Source organism: Coenobita brevimanus, chromosome 46, assembly GCF_032717465.1.
Source record: "Coenobita brevimanus isolate Jiangsu-jjx chromosome 46, ASM3271746v2, whole genome shotgun sequence".
NCBI classification, from domain to species: domain Eukaryota; kingdom Metazoa; phylum Arthropoda; class Malacostraca; order Decapoda; family Coenobitidae; genus Coenobita; species Coenobita brevimanus.
This window is the reverse complement of record NC_136999.1, coordinates 50032224-50056373: the sequence shown is the minus strand read 5'-3', so window position 1 is coordinate 50056373 and position 24150 is coordinate 50032224. Positions and strand designations below refer to the sequence as shown.

At 41.1% G+C, this 24150-nt stretch overlaps 1 protein-coding gene across 1 annotated transcript in view; it reads right to left on the bottom strand.

The window, feature by feature from the left end:
• Positions 1 to 958, bottom strand: part of LOC145398722 (putative neural-cadherin 2) — a 428971-nt gene extending 428013 nt beyond the window's left edge. Inside the window, exons 1-2 of the mRNA XM_080271522.1 lie at positions 815 to 958; positions 185 to 248 (exon numbers count right to left, since the gene is read on the bottom strand). Of these exons, the coding sequence (XP_080127648.1) occupies positions 185 to 248; positions 815 to 958 (208 nt within the window). The remainder of the gene's footprint in view (positions 1 to 184; positions 249 to 814) is intronic.
• Positions 959 to 24150: the final 23192 nt, after the last annotated feature.

Sequence of the window (24150 nt, the reverse complement as noted above, 5' to 3'; positions counted from 1 at the left end):
TGAATGCAGAATGCTAATACATTAAGACTAATTCATAATACAATGGTACTACAATGGATACTGTCAAATTGGTGAAACTAGTTATTTTATTCAGGAGTTAAGTGTGAACATCATAATCAAAGCACAATGATACTACTCGTACAACAAAGAAGGTGAAACTGTACTATGCTTCAACCAAACATACAACACATCACAAAGGCACACGCCTTATTACACACAGATACATACACATGATCAAAGTACATGCTCTAGTACACAGAAACATACATACATCAGCACAGTACATGCCCTATTATACAAAAACATACATACATACACATGAGCGAATTCACACCCTATTACACACCATATACGTACAGCCAGTATTACATTTCACTGTGAGGGCTGTGTCTGTTTTGAACGAAACAAGTCTTTCAGTTCGAGAAGCAGTATTAGACAGACACGCTCATGGGTCTTGCTCCACATTAGACCGTGCTCAGTGCTAGTTTTCATGTTCAGCAGCGATGAAAATCCTTGCCTTTATAGGTAAGTACTAGGGAACATCAGCAAAGTCCTTGCCGCAACATCAGCTACAACACGGTATAAGTCAACTCATTTTAGACCAAAACTTGGTCAGGGGAAGTGTTTCAAATGCATCTTTTGCAACAGTGTCGTTCACCATCTTTTCAAGCCCTTCTTGCATGTTATCTGGGAGCAGGTGCACATTGACAATGATTGGGTTTCGAATAAATTTTGATTTCAACTAGCTAGGTTCGGGGAAATAAGACCGCAACTACATTCTCAGGGTAAAAAGAAGTGTTTGCACAAGGTGCACCAATTCTAGTTTTCCAGTGCTTTTGCTTTGATCAAGTGCCTCATTAAGGTGTTCAGACATGCTAAGATTTTCGTCTTTGTCCTTCCCTTCCCACAACTCCACCTTCATGCTGAATGATCTTAGTTTGCCCATGAAGTCAGTCATTGTGGTAGAACGGTCTGGGAGGATTAAGTTTAACGAATTTAGATGTAGGAATATGTCTTTCAGGTAGGCCAGCTTCTGAAGCCACTGGTTGTCTGACAATTTCTTGGTGAACTCAAGCCACTTAATTTTGTCAGGTGTGAAGAAATCAGAAAGCTCCTCCTTTAGTGACTCGACACTTGATACCAAATTCCCTCGTGACAACCATCAAACCTTGGTGTGAAAGGGTAACACTTGTCTTAAACTCTTGGCATAGTAGGTGGAAGAGTTGTGTATTTAGGGCACTTGATCGTATTTACCATGCGCACATCATCAAGTACCAATCTTAGAGTTTTAGATGCCACAGCTTATCAATGAAGCATACAATGAAGCTGCCTTGTTTCAGGGTTTGCCTTATGCACTCTTCCTTGAAACCCTGATCAACGGAGAAGCAGTGCTGGTGCTGCGTCAGTTGTGCATGTACATACGTTATCCCCCAAAAGTCCTTCAGTCCTCCCTCCCCTTTCCCCTCCAAGTTTGAGACTTTGTGAAAAATTTCTTCACTTCTTGTAGTCGATTTCAAAACATGGCAGAACAAGAAACCCTGGTTGAAATATCCACCAACGATGCACCGTGCAAACACAGGGGCCTTTATTCTCGTCGGTTAAGAAAGTTCTCAAACCCCTTTTCTAATGAGATTTATTTTGCTTATTAAACCTTATTGTCCTGTTCTACATTACATATATCCTTCCTATATCGCCATACTCTGCGTAAATAGCGTACAAATGGATATTAACCATCTTTATCCAAAAATAACTCACTAAGGAAGAGGTGCGAGGAAGCCTCCTTACCCAAGGAGTACAAGGGCCCAAGAGTTGAGCAAAAGTAGCCACGTCAGTCGACTCATCAAGCTGGACTGCAAATTTGCCTAATATACTCTTTTATTTCGGCAATCACTTGTTGTCTGATGCTTCAGACATATCTAATATTCGTCGATGAACAGTATTATTGGAGAGAGGTACTGATGTGACCAGATTAGCATCACATCCAATAACTATACTATACTATATACCTAGGCTGCTTCCCCCAAAGAAAGGGAGGTAGCTACATCCAATAACACAGCGGAATATAATTATCTTTACGGCAAGGGACGATTAACTTCTCTGCAATGTTGTGATTTTTTTTCTTGTGAAGATATCAGCGATACCATGTACGACGCACGTATTCATTCTATTGACTGAACTGTTCTGAACGATCAAAGCGTCCTCGCTTCAGTCCTTCCGTTTCGCTGGAAGAAGGCAGCATTCTTTCTGTTCGGATTCGGATGACAAATATTCAGTTGTCGCTGGAGAAAGCTTTGTTTCATGCACCCCAGTGATGAAGCTTTGTGGCATAAAACACACTACAAACTCACACCGATTTTTGACGATGGCAGTGAATCCGCACTGAATGTGGCCTTTATCATACTAACGTTTCCTTGCTGATTAGGCCGTAACGGTATGTAGAACTGTAAAGAAAATCCCTAAACAACTAAAGCGATACATGAAGCCGTTGACCTGCAGTTAAAATACTGCCACCGTCCTAAGATTACAGACACATCAACACACACAAATCAGGCAGTCATACCGCCGCCGTTGTAAAATCGCACAGCAGATACAACGTCAGGCAGTCAGTATTATTATTTATATATATTTCATATATTACAGCTCTACATGTTATATATAATATATATCATAATAATATGATGTATATTATATAAATATCGTATTTAATATGCAATCGCCCAATGAAGTGCTGATGTCACTAAGTTGCCGACAAAACTCCCTAGTTCTGGCAACCTTTCTTCAATGTTTCCCGCAACTTCCGTGCTCTCCAAAGTTAATTAATGGTGTTGATGTAATAAAAAAAGAAGCTGATCTTGTGAAAATATAACTTGAGGTTCGTCTTCAGTATTTTAGATTAACAACAATCATTTAATAGTAAGCCATATATGGCACGTTGTCAGTCGAGCCCAAGAGGGCAGCCGCGCTGCCCAGCGGTCCACGTCCATGTCCACGGGCCACATGCCGTTAGACATGATCACGCAAGAAAAAGTAAGTCATCGTCTTTCATCGTCAAGCGTCCCTCCTCTCTCTCTCTCTCTCTCTCTCTCTCTCTCTCTCTCTAACATCAACTTACTCTTTAAATTCTCTTTATTGTCACTCTTGCTCTTGACCACCACCCTTTCCATCTTCTTTTGAGACAGCCCTATAGATTCTATTATATGGTGAAATTTCGTTGTCAGTAAAAAATGACTACCCTTTTTACTTAAACCTGGTCTAAAACTACCAAACTCCATCTTAAATGCCGAGTTGTAAAAATATATGAATACTAAATTATGAATCTGGTCAGAAAGAAGTGCCATGGAAGTACTGTGCAGCTGTAGTATTCTCTTGCCTCTATTAATGGACTAGGCTACGTGAGGTAAGTTGCAAAAGGACGAAAATCTGGGCCAGGTTAAGGTAAGGGTATAGTAATTCTCCAATAACTTCACCTTTTCACTAAATTCAGTGGATAATCTTCTCTGTTGCAGTTTATTACTCCACTGTTTGCTCAGTGCTCACGGTTTTGTACTTACAGCTTTGTTTTCCAGCCTGAATTTCATCCCGCAGAAAGATTTAAATGTGGATAAGAGTATACTTTTATAGTTCTTTTCGTGATTGGATGACACATGAGTTGGACATTACTTATAACTATGGATTTAATTTTATGCGACATTTCCTCTTCAGTATCGTTGATTCAGGATATAAAACAAGCATTACGAGAGTTTCTCCGCATTATAACCCCGAACCGTTGAGCGATAGGCCGTGAGTTTCATATTCTTTCGTACGGCTTGAGCCTCAACTTTAGTTAATTGTGGTTTCCTTTCACGTAATGCGAGGCGAAAATATTAACAGCACATATATTGATTTTTGTTTTGTTTTTTACTTAAATACTATTCTTCCCGGTGTGCAGTAAACATAACTAAGCCATGGCAGTTGCCAAATGCCACTCACTGAAGGAAAGGTAATGGGAATCGGGTCATCACTTCTTTGGGCGACTAAATACATATTGAGTACTATTTATCTGAATAAACCGCTAACGACTACGTAACGATAATCATTAACTGTAAAAAAGTCATTGGCGCACATATCAATGTATTTTCAAGAACACCAAAACACTATCAGTACTGTAATGTTACGAGCATACCTCGTGTATAAAACAAATATCTGAAGACAGTGGGGCAACAAGCAAGTGCATCAGTTACGGCTGCCGACTGTAATAAGACCCTCCATCCTCACTCAAGGCAGTTATTTGATCGTGAACCAACCAGGTGCGCACATTCTCTCTCTCTCTCTCTCTCTCTCTCTCTCTCTCTCTCTCTCTCTCTCTCTTGAAAGACTTAAATAGTAGTCATCTAAGCACCACCTGGACACCCTCCTGCAAACCCCAAGTCCAGACCCGCTCTATAGATGCTTCCCTCTATATGATGAGTCAGAAAGGACAGTGGAGGACATGCCTAAATGCGAAGTAGGTGCAGTGGAATAGCAGCCCAAATTTGATCTACGACAGTGTTTGTGGAAGACTGGAAACACTGAAATTGGCAGTTTTCTCTCACCTGCATAGTAGAAGTTTGGAACACTTCCACTACTACTTTGGCTGGATAGAAATGTTACTTAATTTTAATGCTTGGGGTTCATTGCTCACATTATGCCACTCAGGGGCAAGGAAGGCATGTCATCCTAGCCCAGATGTATAGGATGAATAGACAGCACTCGAGTTACTGACCACTCCAGGTGGGATGAAAAGGGATTGGGCGATAGATAGATGATTGACAGACTGAAAGATAGTCATAGCTAGATATTACTGCACAAAGAAATGAAGCTGAGTAAATTCGTATGACGGTAGCACGATATAAACACAGCGAACCCCTTGGTACTGAAAGGTTAATGGAAATCTGAAGCCGCTCGACAACGAAGGGTCTCTCAGTTACAGAAAATGGTTCAGTGTTGGCGTGAACAAAGTAACAAAAAACATCAAGGTACTAAAGGTATTAATGTATCAGCCTGCGATTTTCGTCTGTCCTCGGTGTGTAAGATAGGCAAACCACGAGATGTCTCCCTCAACACCTATCCATTTACGAATATTGTCTTTTCCTTGCTACCTCCATATGATTTTACTCAGCTACTTCGAGACCTGCTGTAGTGAAGGGGTAAATGAAGGCAATGTCTAACTCCTCTTCGAAAGTCACTCCTAAATTGAGTAAAATCGACAGGAGCTAGCAAGAACGAAGCGCGCGCGCGCACACCCACACCCACACCCACGACACACACACACACACACACACACCATCATTTTCAACTGCTCAAGATGAACAAAAAAATATCAGTAGAAGGAATGAGAAAAGAGGCGTAATCGTGCTGAAGGGGTTGAGAATTTTTCACCCCTTCACTACGAGGCCTCCCTAAGTTAATAAAATGGTCTGGATGTAACAGAAGTAAAATAAAATGATAAAAGGAGGAAAATAAGGTGAGATGGTTTGGACAGGAGAAGAGGGGAAAGTTACTGGGAATTAAGTTGATCATTAAGTAATTTGTTTTGAGATTCAGAGGCTTTGAAACTGGAGAGTCATGTCTATGGGGAACTTGGGTTTATATTACTTAAATATTACCAGGAGTGAGAAGGTCAAGGTTATAGTTGGTCTGATTTTTATCTAAGACCTTTTCCTCGACAGTTATGTTTCTCCGTCTCTCTCTCTCTCTCTCTCTCTCTCTCTCTCTCTCTCTCTCTGGTACAAAGGAAAGAAAAACGTCTCAGTTTGTTACTGCTAGCCTTCTGTGCGTGTGTGTGTGTGTGTGTGTGTGTGTGTGTGTGTGTGTGTGTGTGTGTGTGTGAATCTTGAATGCAAAATGAAAACGCATGCAAAAGGAAATAGACTGATAAGGATCAGAGAGAGAGAGAGAGAGATAGTATACTCGTTTTCTTTTAAGGTAAACTCACAAAATGAAAGAAAAACGGATAGATCAACAGCAAAGCATAAAGGAGTAGGTTTCGCCGCAGAGAGAGAGAGAGAGAGAGAGAGAGAGAGAGAGAGAGAGCGGCACTGAAACACGAGAATATCAAAAGACAGCAACCAATCTTTGAGAGACGCAACAGGAAACTCGGCGTGTGTTGCAGAAGACAGGAAAGGTCAGGCAGGAGGGCGTACGATTTTTATCAGTCTTCCTTTCTGCAGACGATTTTTCCTCTGTTTAAGGGGCGATTTTTCTATTATTACCTCTTAGAAACAACCTTCACCATTTCCTTCAGTGTGAGACGCCTTTTCCTAAGATTAATTAAACTGTAGAAAGTCAGCAAGAAGGAACTGACTTTGTACATCATCCGGGTGAAGTGGATAAGTGGATTTAGGTGGGTGTGGTGGGTTAGGTGGGTGTGCTGGGTTAGGAGGATGTGGTGGTTGAGGTAAGTGTGGTAGGTGAAGTGGGTGAGGTGGGTGTGGTGGGTGATTCTGTTTGGTGGGTTAGGTAGGTGTGGTGGGTTAGGTGGGTGTGGTGGGCTAGGTGGGTGTGGTGGGTTAGGTGGATGTGGTGGGTTAGGTGGTTCAAGTGAGTGATTGGGTAAGGTGGGTGTGGTGGGTTAGGAGGGTGTGGTGGGTTAGGTGGGTGAGGTGAGTGGTGGGGGAAATGGGTGTTGCTAGCTGAGATGGGTTAAGGGTGATTGGGTGAGGTGCGTGTGGTGGGTGAAGTGGGTTAGGTGAGCGAGGCTGGTTATGTAGGTGGCGTGGGTGTTATGTTGGATAGGTGGTGAGGTAGGCTTCATGAGTATGGTGAGCAGGGTAGGATAGAAGTATTAGGTGGGTGTGCATTGGGTATAGGCTGGTGTGTACTGGGTGTGGGTGGGTGTGCAGTTGGTGTAGGTGGGTGTTGGTGGGTGTGGGGGGTGTGCAATGGATGTAAATGGGTGAAAGTGTGTGTGCAGTGGGTGTAAGTTGGTGTGCAGTGGATGTCAGTGGGTGTGCGGTGGGTGTAGGTGTAAGTAGACGCAGTCGAGAGGTGTAATTCTATAGAGAAGGTTATCTGGTTAAATCGTCGATGGAAGGAGAGTCGCTGGGAAAAAGTAACGGTGAGGCGTGTACAAGACAGTGTACACGTTATTCTCTTCGTATTTTAAGTGGGATGATGAAACAGGCAGATTTGGGTCGGTGGAGTTTAATGTGAGACAGTCACTTGAATAAACGTGAAGAGCTTGGCGTGACCCCCGTAGCCTATGGTTAGTAGCAGTTTGTGCTAGCTGCTGTCCTCCTACTTTACCCTCATTCTCCTACTCCCTATCGCTCTCTCCTTGTCTAACTCTTGTTCTCTCCTGTCCTACTCTGTCCCACTCTGTCTTCTAACCTTCCTGCATTTGATATCGGACTTACATCTCCCTCTAGCTTCCGGCTAAAATGTGTGGGCGTACGTGTGCGTACGTTTGTGCGTGTGTATGTCTGTCACGTTTTCGACACATGATCAGAGGTGTTTGACTTTCTTGGTTCGTCTAGGCAAGCGGATGTGTTCTGCAACTCTTCCTGAAGAACTCAGACATAACTTCCAGTTTTACATATTGTTACGTATAGCTATATAGTTCCATATAATACTGTGTTATATTATGCCTACATATCGTTCGGTCACATGAAACTGGTGTACCATCAACAGTAAGTATTGTCCTAACATATTAATGCGTGTTATATACACATTACAATCAACTTATAAATTAAGTGAAATACATAATACTGTAAAAGTATCATAACTATGAATATCATATAAATGCAGTTACATCGTGTTAATTGTAGTTACATCATTTTAATGTGTTACTGTACCTGTTACATAACTGTGTTTGCCATTGTGTTACTGTACCTGTTACATAATTGTTTGCCATAAAATTGTAGTTAAAGTTACATAAAAGTTACATCTTGTTAATGCAACTGTTACATAATTGTGTTGGCCATAAAACTGTAGTTACATCTTATTAATGCAAATGTTACATAATTGTGTTGGCCATAAAATTGTAGTTACATAATTGTTAATGCAACTGTTACATTCTGTGTTGGCCATAAAATGTTAGTTACATCTTGTTAATGCAGTTGTTACATAGGTGGGTGTGTATTGTGTGTAGGTGGGTGTGCATTGGGTGTAAGTGGGTGTGCGGTGGGTGTAAGTGGGTGTGCGGTGGGTGGAGGTGGGTGTGTGGTGAGTGGAGGTGAATGTGTGGTGGGTGGAGGTGGGTGAGCAATGGGTGTAAATGGGTTAAAGTGTGTGTACAGTGGGTGTAAGTTGGTGTGCAGTGGGTGTCTAGTGGGTGGAGGTGGGTGTGCAGTGGGTGCTATTGGGTGTAAGTGGGTGTGCAGTGGGTGTAGGTGTGTGGATGTGCAAAGTGAGCAAGTGGGTGTTTTGTGTGTTTCTGTGGGTGTTCAGTGGGAGCAGGTGGTTGCATAGCGAGTGTAAGTGGGTGTGCCTTGGGTGAATTTGGGTGTTCAGTGGATGTAGGTGGGTGTGCAGTGGGTGTGGGTGGGTGTGCAGACGGTGTAGGTCGGTGTGCAGTGGGTGTAGGTGGGTGTGCAGAGTGTGTAGGTAGATGTGCAGAGGGTGTAGGTGAGTGTGCAGTGGGTGTAGGTGGGTGTGCAGTGGGTGTAGGTGGGTGTGCAGTGGGTGTAGGTGGGTGTGCAGAGGGTGTAGGTGGGTGTGCAGTGGGCGTATATGGGTGTTCAGTGGGTATAGGTGGGTGTGCAGTAGGCGTATGTGTGAGTGCAATGGGTTTAAGTGGGTGTGCAGTGGGTGTAAATGGGTGTACAGTGGGTGTAGGTGGGAATGGAATGGGTGAAGGTGGGTGTGCAGTGGGTGTTAGTTGGTGAAGGTGGAGTGGATGTACGTGGGTGTGCAGTGGGTGTAAGTGGGTGTGCAGTGGGCGTAGGTGGGTGAGAGTACTGGGGTGGTAGTATCTGGTATTGAAAATCGCTTTGCGCTGTTGCATGTTGCCTAGAATAATGCACAACGGTACAGTATTGCTTTCTTGGCAACACACTCCATCATTCTCATATATATATATATATATATATATATATATATATATATATATATATATATATGGTATTTTTACATTTTGATTTTAGCTGTTGACGTTTAAAAGTGAATATATATCGACAGAAATGGTTTTAGATTTGCCATTGTTACTAGCTCTAAACAAGAAATTTTAGGTATATCTGTATCTTAATTTTTATTGTTAACACTACAAAACATCTCATCTATCTATCTGTCTATATCTATATCTCTCTCTGTATATATATCTATATCTATCTATCTATATCTCTCTCTCTCTCTATATATATATATCTATCTATCTATCTATCAATCTATCTATCTATCTATATATATATATATATATATATATATATATATATATATAAAATTTATTTGACGATTACTAATGTGTATAATTTTGAAATATATTTACATGTAATTTGCTGAAATTCTTTGCGTCTGAAATTCTTTCCGCACTGATAATCCTTTGTATGTTCCTTATGATTTTTAAAATGAGGAAAAATATACAAGAGGATTGATTTTCACATGTTTTCATTTCCACCTGCTTATAAGAATGCACATTTTTCAGTATCTGATTCTTTTGACCACGCCGTGCTAAATCACTTTTCTATGTATCCTTTAGATTTATTACCAAATTCCATCAATAAAGCTTAAAGAGAGGAGATAAACAAACAAGGAATCTATTTTAGATGTCTATGTTTTTCCTATACTGGACGGATTTTATTGAGAGCGAGTGGATTATATGCTAAAAGTGTGTTTTTGGACATATCATTTTGTGTCCCAACTTGTATGATTATTTTGGTGTTGATTCGACATTATTTTCTTATTGCTGATATGCATATAATGAAGAAATATGTACACATGTTGTATCTACCTACCTACCTACCTACTGTATCTGTCTATCTATCTGTCTATCTATATCATTGTATCTGATTTAGCTTTGGCTCAGATTATATAAATTTTTCGTATATTTGTTTTTTGATTGTTTTTGTTGACGTGTTCCAAAATCCTCCTCCGGGGCTGAGTAAAATGAGTGGGTAAAGGGTAAAGGAATTTCGCAAAGATTTTCAGTATCGCTCAATGATTTTTTATTTTATTCTTTTTGGTATTTATTTATTTTTTACTATCCATTGGTGAAGGTCTTTGGTGATGTGTTTATTGAGAGAGAGAGAGAGAGAGAGAGAGAGAGAGAGAGAGAGAGAGAGTGGCATTATCAAGAGCTTACAAGTGTTTGATTTTCCGTACTGTAACTTGGACCCACGTTCTCGTCTCCCTAACACCTTTTCATAAGCGATTTATTTTCCTTATGACACCTGACTGTCCTCTTCAGTGTCAGATAAATCAGATTTACCACGCAGATTTACCACAAACATTTACCACAGATTTACCATGCAGATTTACCACACAGATTTTCAAAGTACATGGAGAGGATAGCAGGGAGAGGCGACAGGATTTTTGCTGGCGACTGTACATCAGCTAAGTGATAGACGATTTTAGTCAGCTTGGAAGAAAATTTTGCAACAGGTGGGATTAGATATATACGGCTTAATTAATCCTTCCATTACCTGTGTGATCTCTTGAAGTAAATAAAATCGTCTGGTAGTAACAGGAAAAAAATATATATGAATAAAAAGCGTCGTCCTAGTATGCTATTAATATGTCATCCCATGAAATAAGCTAGTCAGGAAGAAGTGCTCGGAGAATTAAAGTGAATGCTGTCCTCTGTCGGGGTCCAGTGGAAGAGGGTGGGTGGATGGAAGGAGGAGACGGAGAAAAAGGTGCATGCCCGCACGCACGCCCACAAACACACAAAAAACACAGACACAAAAGTAACGCAAACACACACACACACACACACACACACACACACACACACACACACACACACACACACACACACACACACACACACACACACACACACACACACATTTTCACAAGAACACACACAAATACACAGACACAAAAACTCACAAACCCCTACAAACACACGCACACGCACACACGCACAGAGAGAGAGAGAGAGAGAGAGAGAGAGAAGAAAGAGACACATGACAGGTAGACAATGAGAGAAAAATGTGGAGAGGATGTGGGATGGTTGGGAGGAGAAAGAGGGGAGGCCTGAGACACGGCGGAGAGGTAAGACTGGAGAGTAGGTAAGGAAGGGTGCAGCGTTGGCAGAGAGGGTCGTTACTGAGTAGGGACATGTCTGGAGGCCTATTTAACGAGATTACCCCTTACAGAATGGGGTGTCAGGCAAGGATAGAGATGCAGTTAGACGGATAGATAGATAAATAGACTGATAGATAGATAGATGGATAAACTGGTAGACAGATGGATAAATAGAGATTGATGTATAGGTAGATATATGGAAGGATGGATAGACAGACAGATGGATAGATATATGGACTGATAGACGGACAGGTAGATAGACTAATAGAAAAAGAGAAAAATGTGGGTTTTATAAGGGATATGGAGGCACAGATACATAGATAGACAGAAAAAGATGGACAGCGATAGACAGTGATGGACAGGGAATAGTGGAGATTTTAGGAGTAATTTAGGGGTCCGTAGATAAATATATTCCATGCAGATATTGAATATAATTTTTCTTACATTATAAGCAACTTTTTTTTTTTTTTCATTTTTGTTACATTCTAAGGAACTTTTCTTCGTCTTGTTTAATTTTTGTTACATTCTAAGCAACTTTTTAAAAATCTTGTGTTTCCTTTTTTGTTGCATTCTAAGCAACTTTTTGTGTTTTTTATCTTGTGTTTCATTTTTGTTACATTTTAAGCAACTTTCTTGAGCCTATTTTTAAAAGTAAATTAAAATAAATGTGTTAGTCCATATTCTGTCCATTGTAGTACTGGATCATTTAGGAGGGAGAGAGTGATGGCCAGAATTAACCTTTCCCCATGCTGGCCAAGAAGAAGGCTTTGGAGTGATGCCTATCAACCACACGGGGGTCACTAAGGCAAATTTTTTTTTTTCCAAGTCACAATTTTCCCCTAGAATATAATCCACAACCGTCGATGTTATGTAAAGGTCCCCAATTATAATACCGGTTGATAAGAGACGAGAGGGAACACAAACTTTATCTAAGAGTCTGACCGGTCCAAGACTCGAACTCGGGTCCGTCCACTTGCGTGCGACAAGTGCTAACCAGTGCACCACCGACTCCCCAGTACTGGCCGTGTGTGAATCAGAGAGGTGTAAGTGTGTAGAAATGGTGTGTGTAGTGAGTGGTGTGTGTAGAGAATGGTGTGTGCAGAAAGTGGTGTGTGTGTGTGTGTGTGTGTGTGTGTGTGTGTGTGTGTGTGTGTGTGTGTGTAGAGATTGGTGTGTGTAGAGACTGGTGTGTGTAGAGACTGGTGTGTGTGTGTGTGTGTGTGTGTGTGTGTGTGTGTGTGTGTGTGTGTAGAGAGAGTGATGTGTGTAGAGAATGGTATGTGTGTAGAGAGTGTTGTGTGTAGAGAATGGTGTGTGTGTAGAGAGTGGTGTGTGTAGAGAATGGTATGTGTGTAGAGAGTGGTGTGTGTAGAGAGTGGTGTGTATAGAGAGCGGTGTGTGTAGGGGATGGTGTGTGTAGGGGATGATGTGTGTAAAGGATGGTGTGTGTAGAGAGTGGTGTGTGTAGAGAATAGTGTGTGTAGAGTGGTGTGTGTGTGTAGAGAGTAGTGTGTGTAGAGTGGTGTGTGTGAGTAGAGTAGTGTGTGTAGAGTGGTGTATGTGCGTAGAGTGGTGTGTGTGTGTGTAGAGTGGTGTGTGTAGAGAGTGGTGTGTGCGTAGAGAGTGGTGTGTGTAGAGAATGGTGTGTGTAGAGAGAGGTGTGTGTAGAGAGTGGTGTGTGTGTGTGTGTGTGTGTGTGTGTGTGTGTGTGTGTGTGTAGAGAGATGTGTGTGTGTAGAGTGGTGTGTGTAGAGTGGTGTGCGTGTAAAGTGGTGTGTGTGTGTAGAATGGTGTGTGTGTAGAGTGGTGTGTGTGGAAGTGAGTGCGTTGTATTGGCTGTGTTTGTGTGGGTCGTGTCCGTGTATATCATCGGTATGGACACAGGTGACACCACAGGCCAGGTATCACACTATATAGGCACGCAATTCCCCGGTGACTCCCTTCTCTCACAAATTCTCTTTTAGCCTCCCTCCCTCCCTCCCTCCCTCTCTCTCTAATTCTACAGTAAACACCATTCAAGATCCATTTGCTAGAATAAGAAACTAGAGTTGTTTCCCCATGAGAGGGTTCACTATCGAAGTATTTACATTCAACCTCTCAGAAAAATGATGTAACGTTTACTATCTATCTATCTATCTATTGCCAGACGCCTCAATCCCGTTTGGGGTGGCCACAAACAAATCGCCTCCAAGTCGCCCTGTCCCCCGCCATTTCACTCCCCTGCTCCCAACTCACACCCCCCTCTCTCATATACCTCTCCACCCCATCTCTCCATCTCATCCTCGGCCTCCCCCTCCCTCTTTCCCCCTCCACCTCACTCACATACACTCTCTTCGTCAGTCTTTCACCCTCCATCCTCTCCACATGGCCAAACCACCTCAGTGTGTTCCTCATAACGCTTCCTATCACATCCACATCAACACCACAACGCTCCTTTATATCCTCATTCGTCAGCCTGTCTCTCCACGTGACTCCACAGGCTCCTCTTAAATAACTCATTTCCACGGCTCTCACTCTTGACTTGTGTCCTTCCAACAACGTCCAAGCTTCACTTCCGTACGTTAGAGTTGGTATCACAATACTGTCATGTAGTAACTTTTTCACTTCCATGCTCACTTCCCTGTTTCTTATCACTGCTTTCAAAGAACCAGCAACCTTTCTTCCCTGCTGTACCCTTTCAAGCACTTCACCCTCCAAACCTCCATCCTTACTCATCACACCAATATTTTATATATCAAAAATACATCAAGACTGTATTTATTTTCAGTGTCTAGAATATTTAACTGAATATATATGGGTCACTGGATTGTTTGAAAAGGTTAATAATAAATATAATAATAATAATAATAATAATATTAATAATAGCAACAACAACAACAAAACAACCAACAACAACAACTCAACCATATTGCAGAACTTCTGCCTATCAGAATTCTTTCATTCCCCGAACTGCATCTCTCTGGAACTCGCTGACACCAGAGTATGTTTTATATCAAATTTCAACCCATCAACTGTATTTATTTTCAAGTCTGTCTACAGAATATTTTATGAACTGAGGACATATATCTGGTGTCTCTGGATTGTTTGAAAAGGTTAATAATACCCATATTGTTTTTCCTTCCTCAATAATAATAAAAATAATAATAATAATAGCAACAACAACAACAAAACAACAACAACAACAACAATAATAATAATAATAATAATAATACCAATCCTTCCGCTCCTGTCACCAACCATTATCTGTTCACTGGGCATTATCGTTTGTAAAGGAAGAGGATAAGGGAATAGTGCGATATGATGCATGAAGTGGCAGGAGGAGGAGAAGGAATAAGAATGTGGAAAATAGTAATAAGAATAAAACTAAGAATATAACAATACCTCTAATAATATCATCAACAACAACAACAACAACAACAATAATAATAATAATAATAATAATAATAGTACTAATAATAATAACAATAATAATAAAATACAACAACTACTACTACAACTACTTCTACTACTACTAGGAATAATAATTACTACTACTATTACTACTACTACTAGGAATAATAATTACTACTACTACTACTACTAGTACTCGGAAGAATAATTACTACTGCTATTACTAACTACTACTACTACTAAAGACATCACTCATAGCGCATACCTCCGCCATCGCCTGTATCAGACATCTCAGACCACCACCAATATTTAATCCATTCTTCCTTGACCCATGACCCTCATATCCACAGAATCTCACTGAAACCCATCCATAACCTTTGGAGATATCTTGTGGACAGACAGACAAACAGGGGTGAATACATAACCTCCTTTATCTTTCGTCCGCGGAGGGAATAAGAATAGAAATAAGAACTAGAAAGCTCTCAGATAGCGCATACCTCCGCCAATGCCATTGACACTAAATAGGATCCGAATCCTGAAGCAGATCAGCCCCCAAATTTGATCAATTATTTCCTGGTCCATGGCCAACCTTTCCACAAAATATCATTGAAATTCAATGAGAACGTTTTGAGATATTGTGCGGGATACTCTGGATCCGGATCCGAATCCGGCCCAAAATTTAATCATTTCTTCCTTGGCCCATGGCCCACCCTTTCACAAAATTTAATCCAAATCCGTTCATAACTTTTGGAGTAATCTTGCTAACAGACAACAAGCAAACAGACAAACCAACCAACGCGGGGTAAAACATAACCTCCTTGTGGAAGTAAAGAAGAAGGAGTAGGAGGAGACGAAGAAGAAGATGAAGAAGACGATGACAAAGAGGATGATGATGGATAATAATAATAATAATAATAATAATAATAAGAAGAAGAAGAAGAAGAAGAAGAAAGAGGAGGAGGAAGAGGAAGGGGAAGAGGAGGAGGAGGACTATACCTATCGACAATGCTAGGCTCAATATCCCTCAGGACCCATGACTCACTTTCAGCCATGTAAAATTTCCTGATGTTGGCTGGAATAATATAGCATAGGTCTACCCGCCATGGTGTTGTTTTGTTGTTGTTGTTGTTGTGTTGTTTTGTTTTGTTTTGCTCTTGTTTTGTTGATGTTTTATTTTGTTGTTGTTTTGTTGTTTCGTTGTTGTTTTGTTGTTATTTGTTGTTATTATTTTGTAATGTTTTATCATGTTTGCTGTTGTTTTGTTGTTGTTATTTAGTTTTTTGTTGTGTTGTTTTTGTTGTATTGTTGTTGTTTTTGTTGTTTTGTTAGTTATGTTTTTGCTCTGTTTTTGTTTTGTTGTTTTGCCGTGTTGCTGTTTTATTGTTGTTTCTTTGTTTTATTGTTGTGTTGTTGGCTTGTTCTTGTTCTTGTTAATCTGAATGTGACCCCAGTGCACTGCAGGTCAAAGGTCGCCCTCTCCTGCAATCCACCATCCTTCTTTCGGGGGATAGGGAGTTGAAGGGCCTTTGTACAACCAGCCATTGGAGCTGCCTAGGTATATCAGTGCCATCACGTGAAGGCGTCCCTCTCCACCACCTTTCGGCCATGAGAGAGGATAATAGTCACCATTAGCCCTCTCATGATGGGAATAACTCTAGTAGTCTATTATGGGCGATGTTAAATGGTAATACTGAACTGAGAGAGTCATAGGAATAGTTAATAGTTTCGCTGTTAATATTTTCATTTATTATTGACGCTTTTACTATTTTCACTCGATATTTTCACTATTAATATTGTCACTAATATTATCACTAAACATTTTCACTATTAATATTTTCACTATTAGGCTTCCCATGGTCGGGACAGAAAGTGATATTATTATTATTTAGCTGAAGGTGCATCATGGGAGAGTGAGTGTTATCAGTTGTAAAAGAAAAAATACATATAACAGAAACTGCCAAACTCAGGAACGTAGCGATATGATTGATGAAGTGGCCCGGAGGGAGGGTGAGGGGGGAGGGGTGCTGAGAGGGGAGGGTAGGAGGAGGTAGTGTTGAGAGGGGAGGGCAAAGGGGAGAGGGTGCTAAGAGGGGAGGGTAGGAGGAGGTAGTGTTGAGAGGGGAGGGCAAAGGGGAGAGGGTGCTAAGAGGGGAGGGTAGGAGGAGGTAGTGTTGAGAGGGGAGGGCAAGGGGGAGGGGGTGCTAAGAGGAGAGGGTGAGGGAGAAGGGGGTACTGGCAGGGGAGGGTGAAGGAAGGGGTACAGGAAAGGGAGGGGATGGCAAGGGGGGTATTGGGAGGCTGGTGGGGACGTAATTACGATATTTTTTTTACCACAGCGGCCATATTCTTAGCACTGTAAATCCGGGTGACTCCATTAGTTGTTTATACTTGCCTGCTGCCAGACTATTTTATTATCGCCTGCCTTTAGAAGGCGGAACGATAATGCGTTTGCCTGTGTGTGTGTGTGTGTGTGTGTGTGTGTGTGTGTGTGTTCCCATCTCATGAACGGTTTGAGCTATCAACATGAAACCTTCCAGGGTATCAAGATATGGCCAAAATCTTGGCCGAGTTCTAAAATGGGTATTCGGGGTCAAGGTCAAGGTCACCATAATGGCTGCCAAAGGTCAACTAGTTTTTTATCGCCCGCCTTTAACACCATTATATCTCATGAACGGCTCGAGCTATTAACATGAAACCTTCAGAGTATCACGGTATGGCCAAAATCTTGAACTTGGCCAACAGCATATTCTGGCGGGCGATTAGCATTCGGCTCCCGAATGCTTTTCTTTAAATTTAGTAAAGGTCTCTCGCAGAGAAGTATATTAATGCCATACCTAACCCCCCCTAGTTTGAAAAGCCTGTCCTAAGTTGAATATAGTCATCATGAATACTACTACTGCTGCTGCTGCTACTACTACTACTACTAATAATAATAATAATAATAATAATAATAATAATAATAATAATAATAATAATATCCTGAGGTCAGTGGGTTAAAGCTAAAGTGTGGAAGGGAAAGGCAAACACATTATTTCTGACAACATTGTGAAGCTCCTGTTGAAGATGAAACGTGTCTGGGTTTCCTTATGTTGTACCTAACTGCACGACGTTGTGTGGGATGCAGGCTAATTAAATCTAAGAACCACAGACATTTCACAAATAGCCCTAAAAAAAAAGAGAAAAACCTGGGGCTTCTCGTCACCTCTCCCATGTTAGCTTTTGCGAATATGGCGCTACCTTGCGTATTGGTCTGTTAATTTACATTTCCATCTCCAGTCTCGCAGCTGCCAAAGACCTCACAACGAGACTGAAGTGAATATCGTCTTAAAGTATTAAATAAAGACAAACGAAAGGAGTTATTCATTCCTGCTACCTCTAGACGATTTTATTCAGCTCTGGAATGACTAACGCCGAGTGATTTTAGTCAGGTGAGGGTGAGTTGGTAAATTCACTCAGTATATTGGCACTCGGTATATTGAGACTCAGTATATTGGCACTCAGTATATTGGCACTCGGTATACTGACACTCAGTATATTGCACTCAGTATATTGGCACTCGGTATATTGCACTCAGTATATTGGCACTCAGTATATTGGCACTCGGTATACTGACACTCAGTATATTGCACTCAGTATATTGGCACCCGGTATATTGCCACTAATTATTTTGGCACTCATTATACTGGCACTCGATATATTGGCACTCATTATATTGACACTCAGTATACTGGCACTCATTATATTGGCACTCATTATATTGGCACTCGGTATACTGGCACTCGGTACATTAACACAGTATAATCACGCCTTTTAGCCCTTTCAGTCCGATGACGTTTTTGTCATTTTCTTGCTACATTGGTAAGGTAGTGATTAAACTCAGGGGAGACTTACCAATTTTAGCAATGGTTAGACGAAAGGGATAATGGTGACAATATTGACACTCTCAGTCTCCTTTACTTACACTCAGTTGAATAAAATCGTATGGCGTTAGCTGGAATGTATACTAGGTTCTCTCTCTCTCTCTCTCTCTCTCTCTCTCTCTCTCTCTCTCTCTCTCTCTCTCTCTCTCTCTCATCACAACTAGGAGGTGAGATGAAGTAAGGTGGGGCGGCCTGGGGCTCTATTACAGGTGTACCAATGTCAACCCTTCACTAGATATTCAATATATTTAAACGTGAAAGTATTAACATTCAGGTTCCCATAACCCACTCCCCCTTTGCTTTCCTTCTTTTTCCTTTTGTGTGTGTGTGTGGGGGGACTCTGCCCTACTCAAGCTTCTCGTAAAAATGAGCATGAAGGAAAAAATGTCACCTGGGCTTGATTCACAGAATTTTAATGCAGTAATAATTCCCTGTTGTAAGTATACTCTATTAACTTTACGAGATAAATTACCATCTCTCCATCATAAAACTGAACTGTACCAGGAGACTAACCCTAGAGTATGGCACTAGTCACGAAGAAGTGCTGCGGAAAGGAAGCAGGACCGTAGTATTGTCTTATTCTGACACTGAAGTATGGGAAATAATCTGGAAAAGGACGATGATTTCCACCTAGTTAAAGTGAATGATCTATAGGATTTAGTTTCCCAGGAAGGACAAGGAGGGTGTAAACTCTGTCCACGTTTCTTGTGGTCCCTTAAAAAAATAAATCACAGTGAAAAGGAACAAATTATCGTATGTTTTGTTCAGCAGAACAGACAAGGAGAGGACAGTGTAGAACCTTCTTTGTCTCTTTTCCTGCGAAACAGATCATGACTACGAGAGGAAGTTGTTCGAGCTTTTAGGCCTTCATACGAGAGAGAGAGAGAGAGAGAGAGAGAGAGAGAGAGAGAGAGAGAGAGAGAGAGAGAGACAGACAGACAGACAGACAGACAGAGACAGACAGACAGACAGACAGACAGACAAAGACAGACAGAGACAGAGAGAGATTCGAATCCCCCATTTTCTCACTTTTCCAAGTTCATCACCTTCAACTCCGGTTTCAACATCCAAGATCCCTCTCCCCCCCCCCACCAAAAAAAAAAAAAAAAAATACCACCATCGCTACTGCCACAACTACGACCATCGCTACCACAATCGCCACCACAACAACCACCACTATCATCCCTACTACCACAATGGATAATGATTGCAGCAGGTTTGATTAACAGAAATCAAAATGCTAACACTCTCAGCCTCTTTGACTCACTCTCAGATGGATATAATCGTCTGCTGGAATTGATACTAGAATTGTCCCGACCATGAGGGGGTTTAATCTAGATGGTTTGTCACTCCCCTGTCACTGTGGCTTTCTCTGAGTTGAATAAAATCGCTTGACGTAAGACAATATTAATATTTTTTTCACATACTGCATCCAAAGGGTTAATTCTCACAGTAAATGAAACTCGCAATAAAATATGGCTGAAAAGCAAAGGCTATTATTATTTATATCTATTTTTTGTTATATTCAGGTTGCCTGTATATTTAGAGGAGCGTAAAGTAAAATATGTCATGGTTGGCCTTTGTTGTGCAGAGGAAAACTTTTCGCAGGAGAGTATCACTGACAAATTCCAATAAATGCGACTTTCATTATTTTATTCCTTGTGAACCAGACAATGCTAAGGAATGTCGGTGTGCATGTATCTCCTCTCCTCTATTTAGTTTTGTATATATAGAAAGTCAACATACCTCATACCACAATTTCTTCCAATTAAGTGTTATGGTAAATTAGTGAACCTTGTAAATCACCTTTATGTGGAATGATGGAGTTTACATGTTATTTTCAAAAATGTTCTATGGATTTAATAGCAAAAGAGGATATAAAAAAAGGATGACATGGGAGAATTTACGTCATTTACACGTCTATTCATACTTGTTTACAGCGTCTCCATAAACAAGGGATCCATTCTCGGGTAAACCAGGCACGTACATGTGTGTGGTAGTAGCTTATGCCCAGTCCTGTGTTTTGACGTGTTGGCACTGGTCCAGGCTGCCAGGGAAACAAACAGATCCACACACAAACACTGCCACGCCAAAGCATCACGTTAGCACAAACACTTTTCACTTTACACACCAACAGATAAAAGAAGATTATACATAAAGTTGGATTTATCTTTCTGTTTTTCCATCAATTTTGTGTCCAGTCACAGATATATAATTTTTCTTTATCCTACGATCTACTTTGCAACTAAACTACATATAAATACACCTAGTTGTCTAGTATCAACCCGTATGTGGTCTATGGCAAAACAGGACCTTTCCATGCAGGGAGAAGCATGACCATAATAACCTTTGCCCTACATCCCTAACACGTTTCCACTTTGGCCCTGCTACACACGATCTCATTTGTGATGTGATGGGGATATCAGTCTGGATTAGTGGAACAGTACTGGAGGAGCTGGTTTTTGAAGAATGTGTGAGCAATATAATAATAATAATAATAATAATAATAATAATAATAATAATAATAATAATAATGAAAACCTTGCTTTAAGAAATTCCGACCATCCAGATATTCTCTGCAGTGGGAATTGTTTGAAATGATATTATTGTTACCGGCAGTTCACTCACTGACACATTCATTATCGCCCGCTTTTAGCAAGGCGAGGCAATATAGTGTGTGTGTGTGTGTGTGTGTGTGTGTGTGTGTGTGTGTGTGTGTGTGTGTGTGTGTGTGTGTGTGTGTGTGTGTGTGTGTGTGTGTGTGTGTGGCCAAAATTTCTCGTCTTCAAATTTAGTTTGTAGGTAGCTTATACCTTAGCCAACAACATTAGCATTCGGCCCAGGAATGCTTTTGTTTCATTACTATACTATTTTCATTATAACTTGGCGTAAATTGTAACCTCTTCATCTTGAATGTTGAGTTGCAATATATTAACACTAGAATATGATGCTGAATACGAAGAAGTGATATGGGAAGGACACAGCCGTAGCATTATCTGTTTCTGCTGTTGCGCTGAATGGGATAAGCTGCCAAAGGAAAGAAAATCTAGGCCATGTTAAGGTGAAGGAACTACGCTACTCTGAGGGCAAAACATACGACTTACAGCAAAAGAGTGGAAGCAAAAATGAACAACGAAGAAAGTATACAAAAAGAAAAAGATATAAAATATAGCCATCAGCAAAGAATGTCTATAAAAGCACTGATAGAAAATAACATAATGATAACCAGTTCCACAACACCAGCTTCAAAGTGTTGGAGTCTGATGCTAGGCTACCGCTGTCTTATACATTTAATGATAGATGATCAGCCTAGTCTCACCGATGGCATTACCAGACGCCTGTTCTAACTACTAAATAATCAGAGACTAATGTAAACCATAGCATGAAACCAAAACATAAAGAATAGTTATGTACAGTCATGTGTTAAAAACTGACAGTGCAAAAGGACGCCATTCCATGCCATCCAATGGACGAGGCCAGAATCTGTGGACAAGCCCCTTTATCATGGCCCCTCCAGCATGGCCGCGGAAGGTTCGCTTTCTCTGGAACTCCAGAGACAGAGTGGACGAGACATGGATAACAGACGTGACAAACTCTAAGGACCAAGGATTTCCTGACTCTGCGTCAGCCTCGGCCAGCGACAAAACCAGCAGGGGCACAGAAGACCCAGTGGCTGCCACAACACATGGTGACAGAAGCAGAGTCTATCCTCCAACCTTATACTGTCCTCCTTACAGATAGATATCCCTGCCTAAGCCTTGCTTTGGCTTTGCATTCGGAACAGCTACACTCGGTGCTACGTGGCGAAAACAACTCAGATCTTCATCCAGTTTCGTTGAGGCAGCTCATTGAGTTAACTCCTCAGACTCCTTGAGACTATACTCCCAGTCTTGTTTATACTCATCGAGTTACCGATTGGACATTCAACGACCAAGGGTAAGCTCCAGTCCTGACTCGTTCGTGAGTCCGGACTCAGCTCGGAGTCTATCCTAACTTTCTCTTCATCACTCACTACAGTATGTGTCCTTCGTCAGTATTCAGGTGCTAAAAGTCAGTCGTGGGTGCCGTGGATCATCCAGTGGCACTGGAGTCTGCGGGCGAATAACCCTGCATGGAACTTCTGAACACCCCACGGGAAACCGTCGTAAAGATCAATTTATTGGACACCTGATTCGCTCGCACACTACACTTACACACCCGCTGGGACAGGGGAATTTATCCTTCAAGTTGCTTTGCTTTTACAAGAACATATTTTTGAACTGTCCCTATATCCCTGTATGTATAATAAACATTTGCTCTAGTAAAAATATCCGTTTTCCTCCAGGAACCCCATAAACCGCAAAAACAACGTAAATTACAAATCCCTTTCTATCACACCACAGAGCGGCGATAAAGCTCCATTTCCAGCCAGCCAAACTTGCTCTGATCGTTGTTTATACTCGACCAAAACTTCGGGCCAGGATAAGTTTCACGATCGCTCTTTTAGGATATACCGATACCGTGGCCACCAGAGAGAGAGAGAGAGAGAGAGAGAGAGAGAGAGAATTATGAGAAAATTATGAAAGAGAATTAGGAGAAAGAGAATTATAGATTATGCTGATATACTTATTAAACTTACCTGAATAATTAACTGGATATAACAGTGGAAATATTAATCACATCTACATAGTAAATACGCTGAGAAATACGGAGAGGAAGACGAGTACTTATTAAAGACAGGAAAGAGAAGAGGAGAGGAGAATTGTGGAGAAGAGAAAAAGAATACCAAAAAATAAGGGTTGAGAAGATAATAGATGGTAAAATAAATGAAAAAAGAAGAGGGAAGGAAAAAAAAAGGGGAGGAATTTTGAGAGAGAGAGAGAGAGAGAGAGAGAGAGAGAGAGAGAGAGACTGGAAAAGATGAAGAGAGAAGGGAAAGGAATACTGAAAAAATGAGAAGAAAAAAAAGGTAAGTAGGATAAAGAAACAGAGAATAAAAGAGAAAAGGAAAGACAAAAGATAAATGAGAAGAGAGGAGACGACAAGAAGACGAAAGAGGATAGCAAATAAAATAAGCGTAAAAAGGAAGGAAAAGAAGAGAATAAACGATGAATATATGAAGAAAGAAAAAGACAGAGAAGAAAGATATGGCAATCATCGAAGCCAACTATCCAGGTTGCCATGACGACGGGAAGGCAAGCAGGAAGAGATGTTGATCCGGTATATTCCGCACTGAAGTATCATTTCTGACAGTTACATTTCCTAATGATCATATATTTTTTTCGTGTGAGTGTTTTTGCCTTTCCTATTGCGGATATAGTTTTCTTTTTTTAGCGAAGATATGGGAGGAAAAAGGAAATGTATGGTTTGGCTGTCAGTGCAATAAAGGGTAGTTATATAAACAGGCACATACATACCTGTGTGTGCGTGTGCGTGTGTGTGTGTGTGTGTGTGTGTGTGTGTGTGTGTGTGTGTGTGTGTGTGTCTACATTATAAACACACACACACACACACACACACACACACACACACACAAGCACACATCTATTATCTATCTAGCTCCATATACAAATACATATCCATAGAGAGAGTGAGGGAGAGAGAGAGAGAGCCTACACTACTGTCTGTAGATGATGCAGTGGAATGCAAGTTGCAGAGC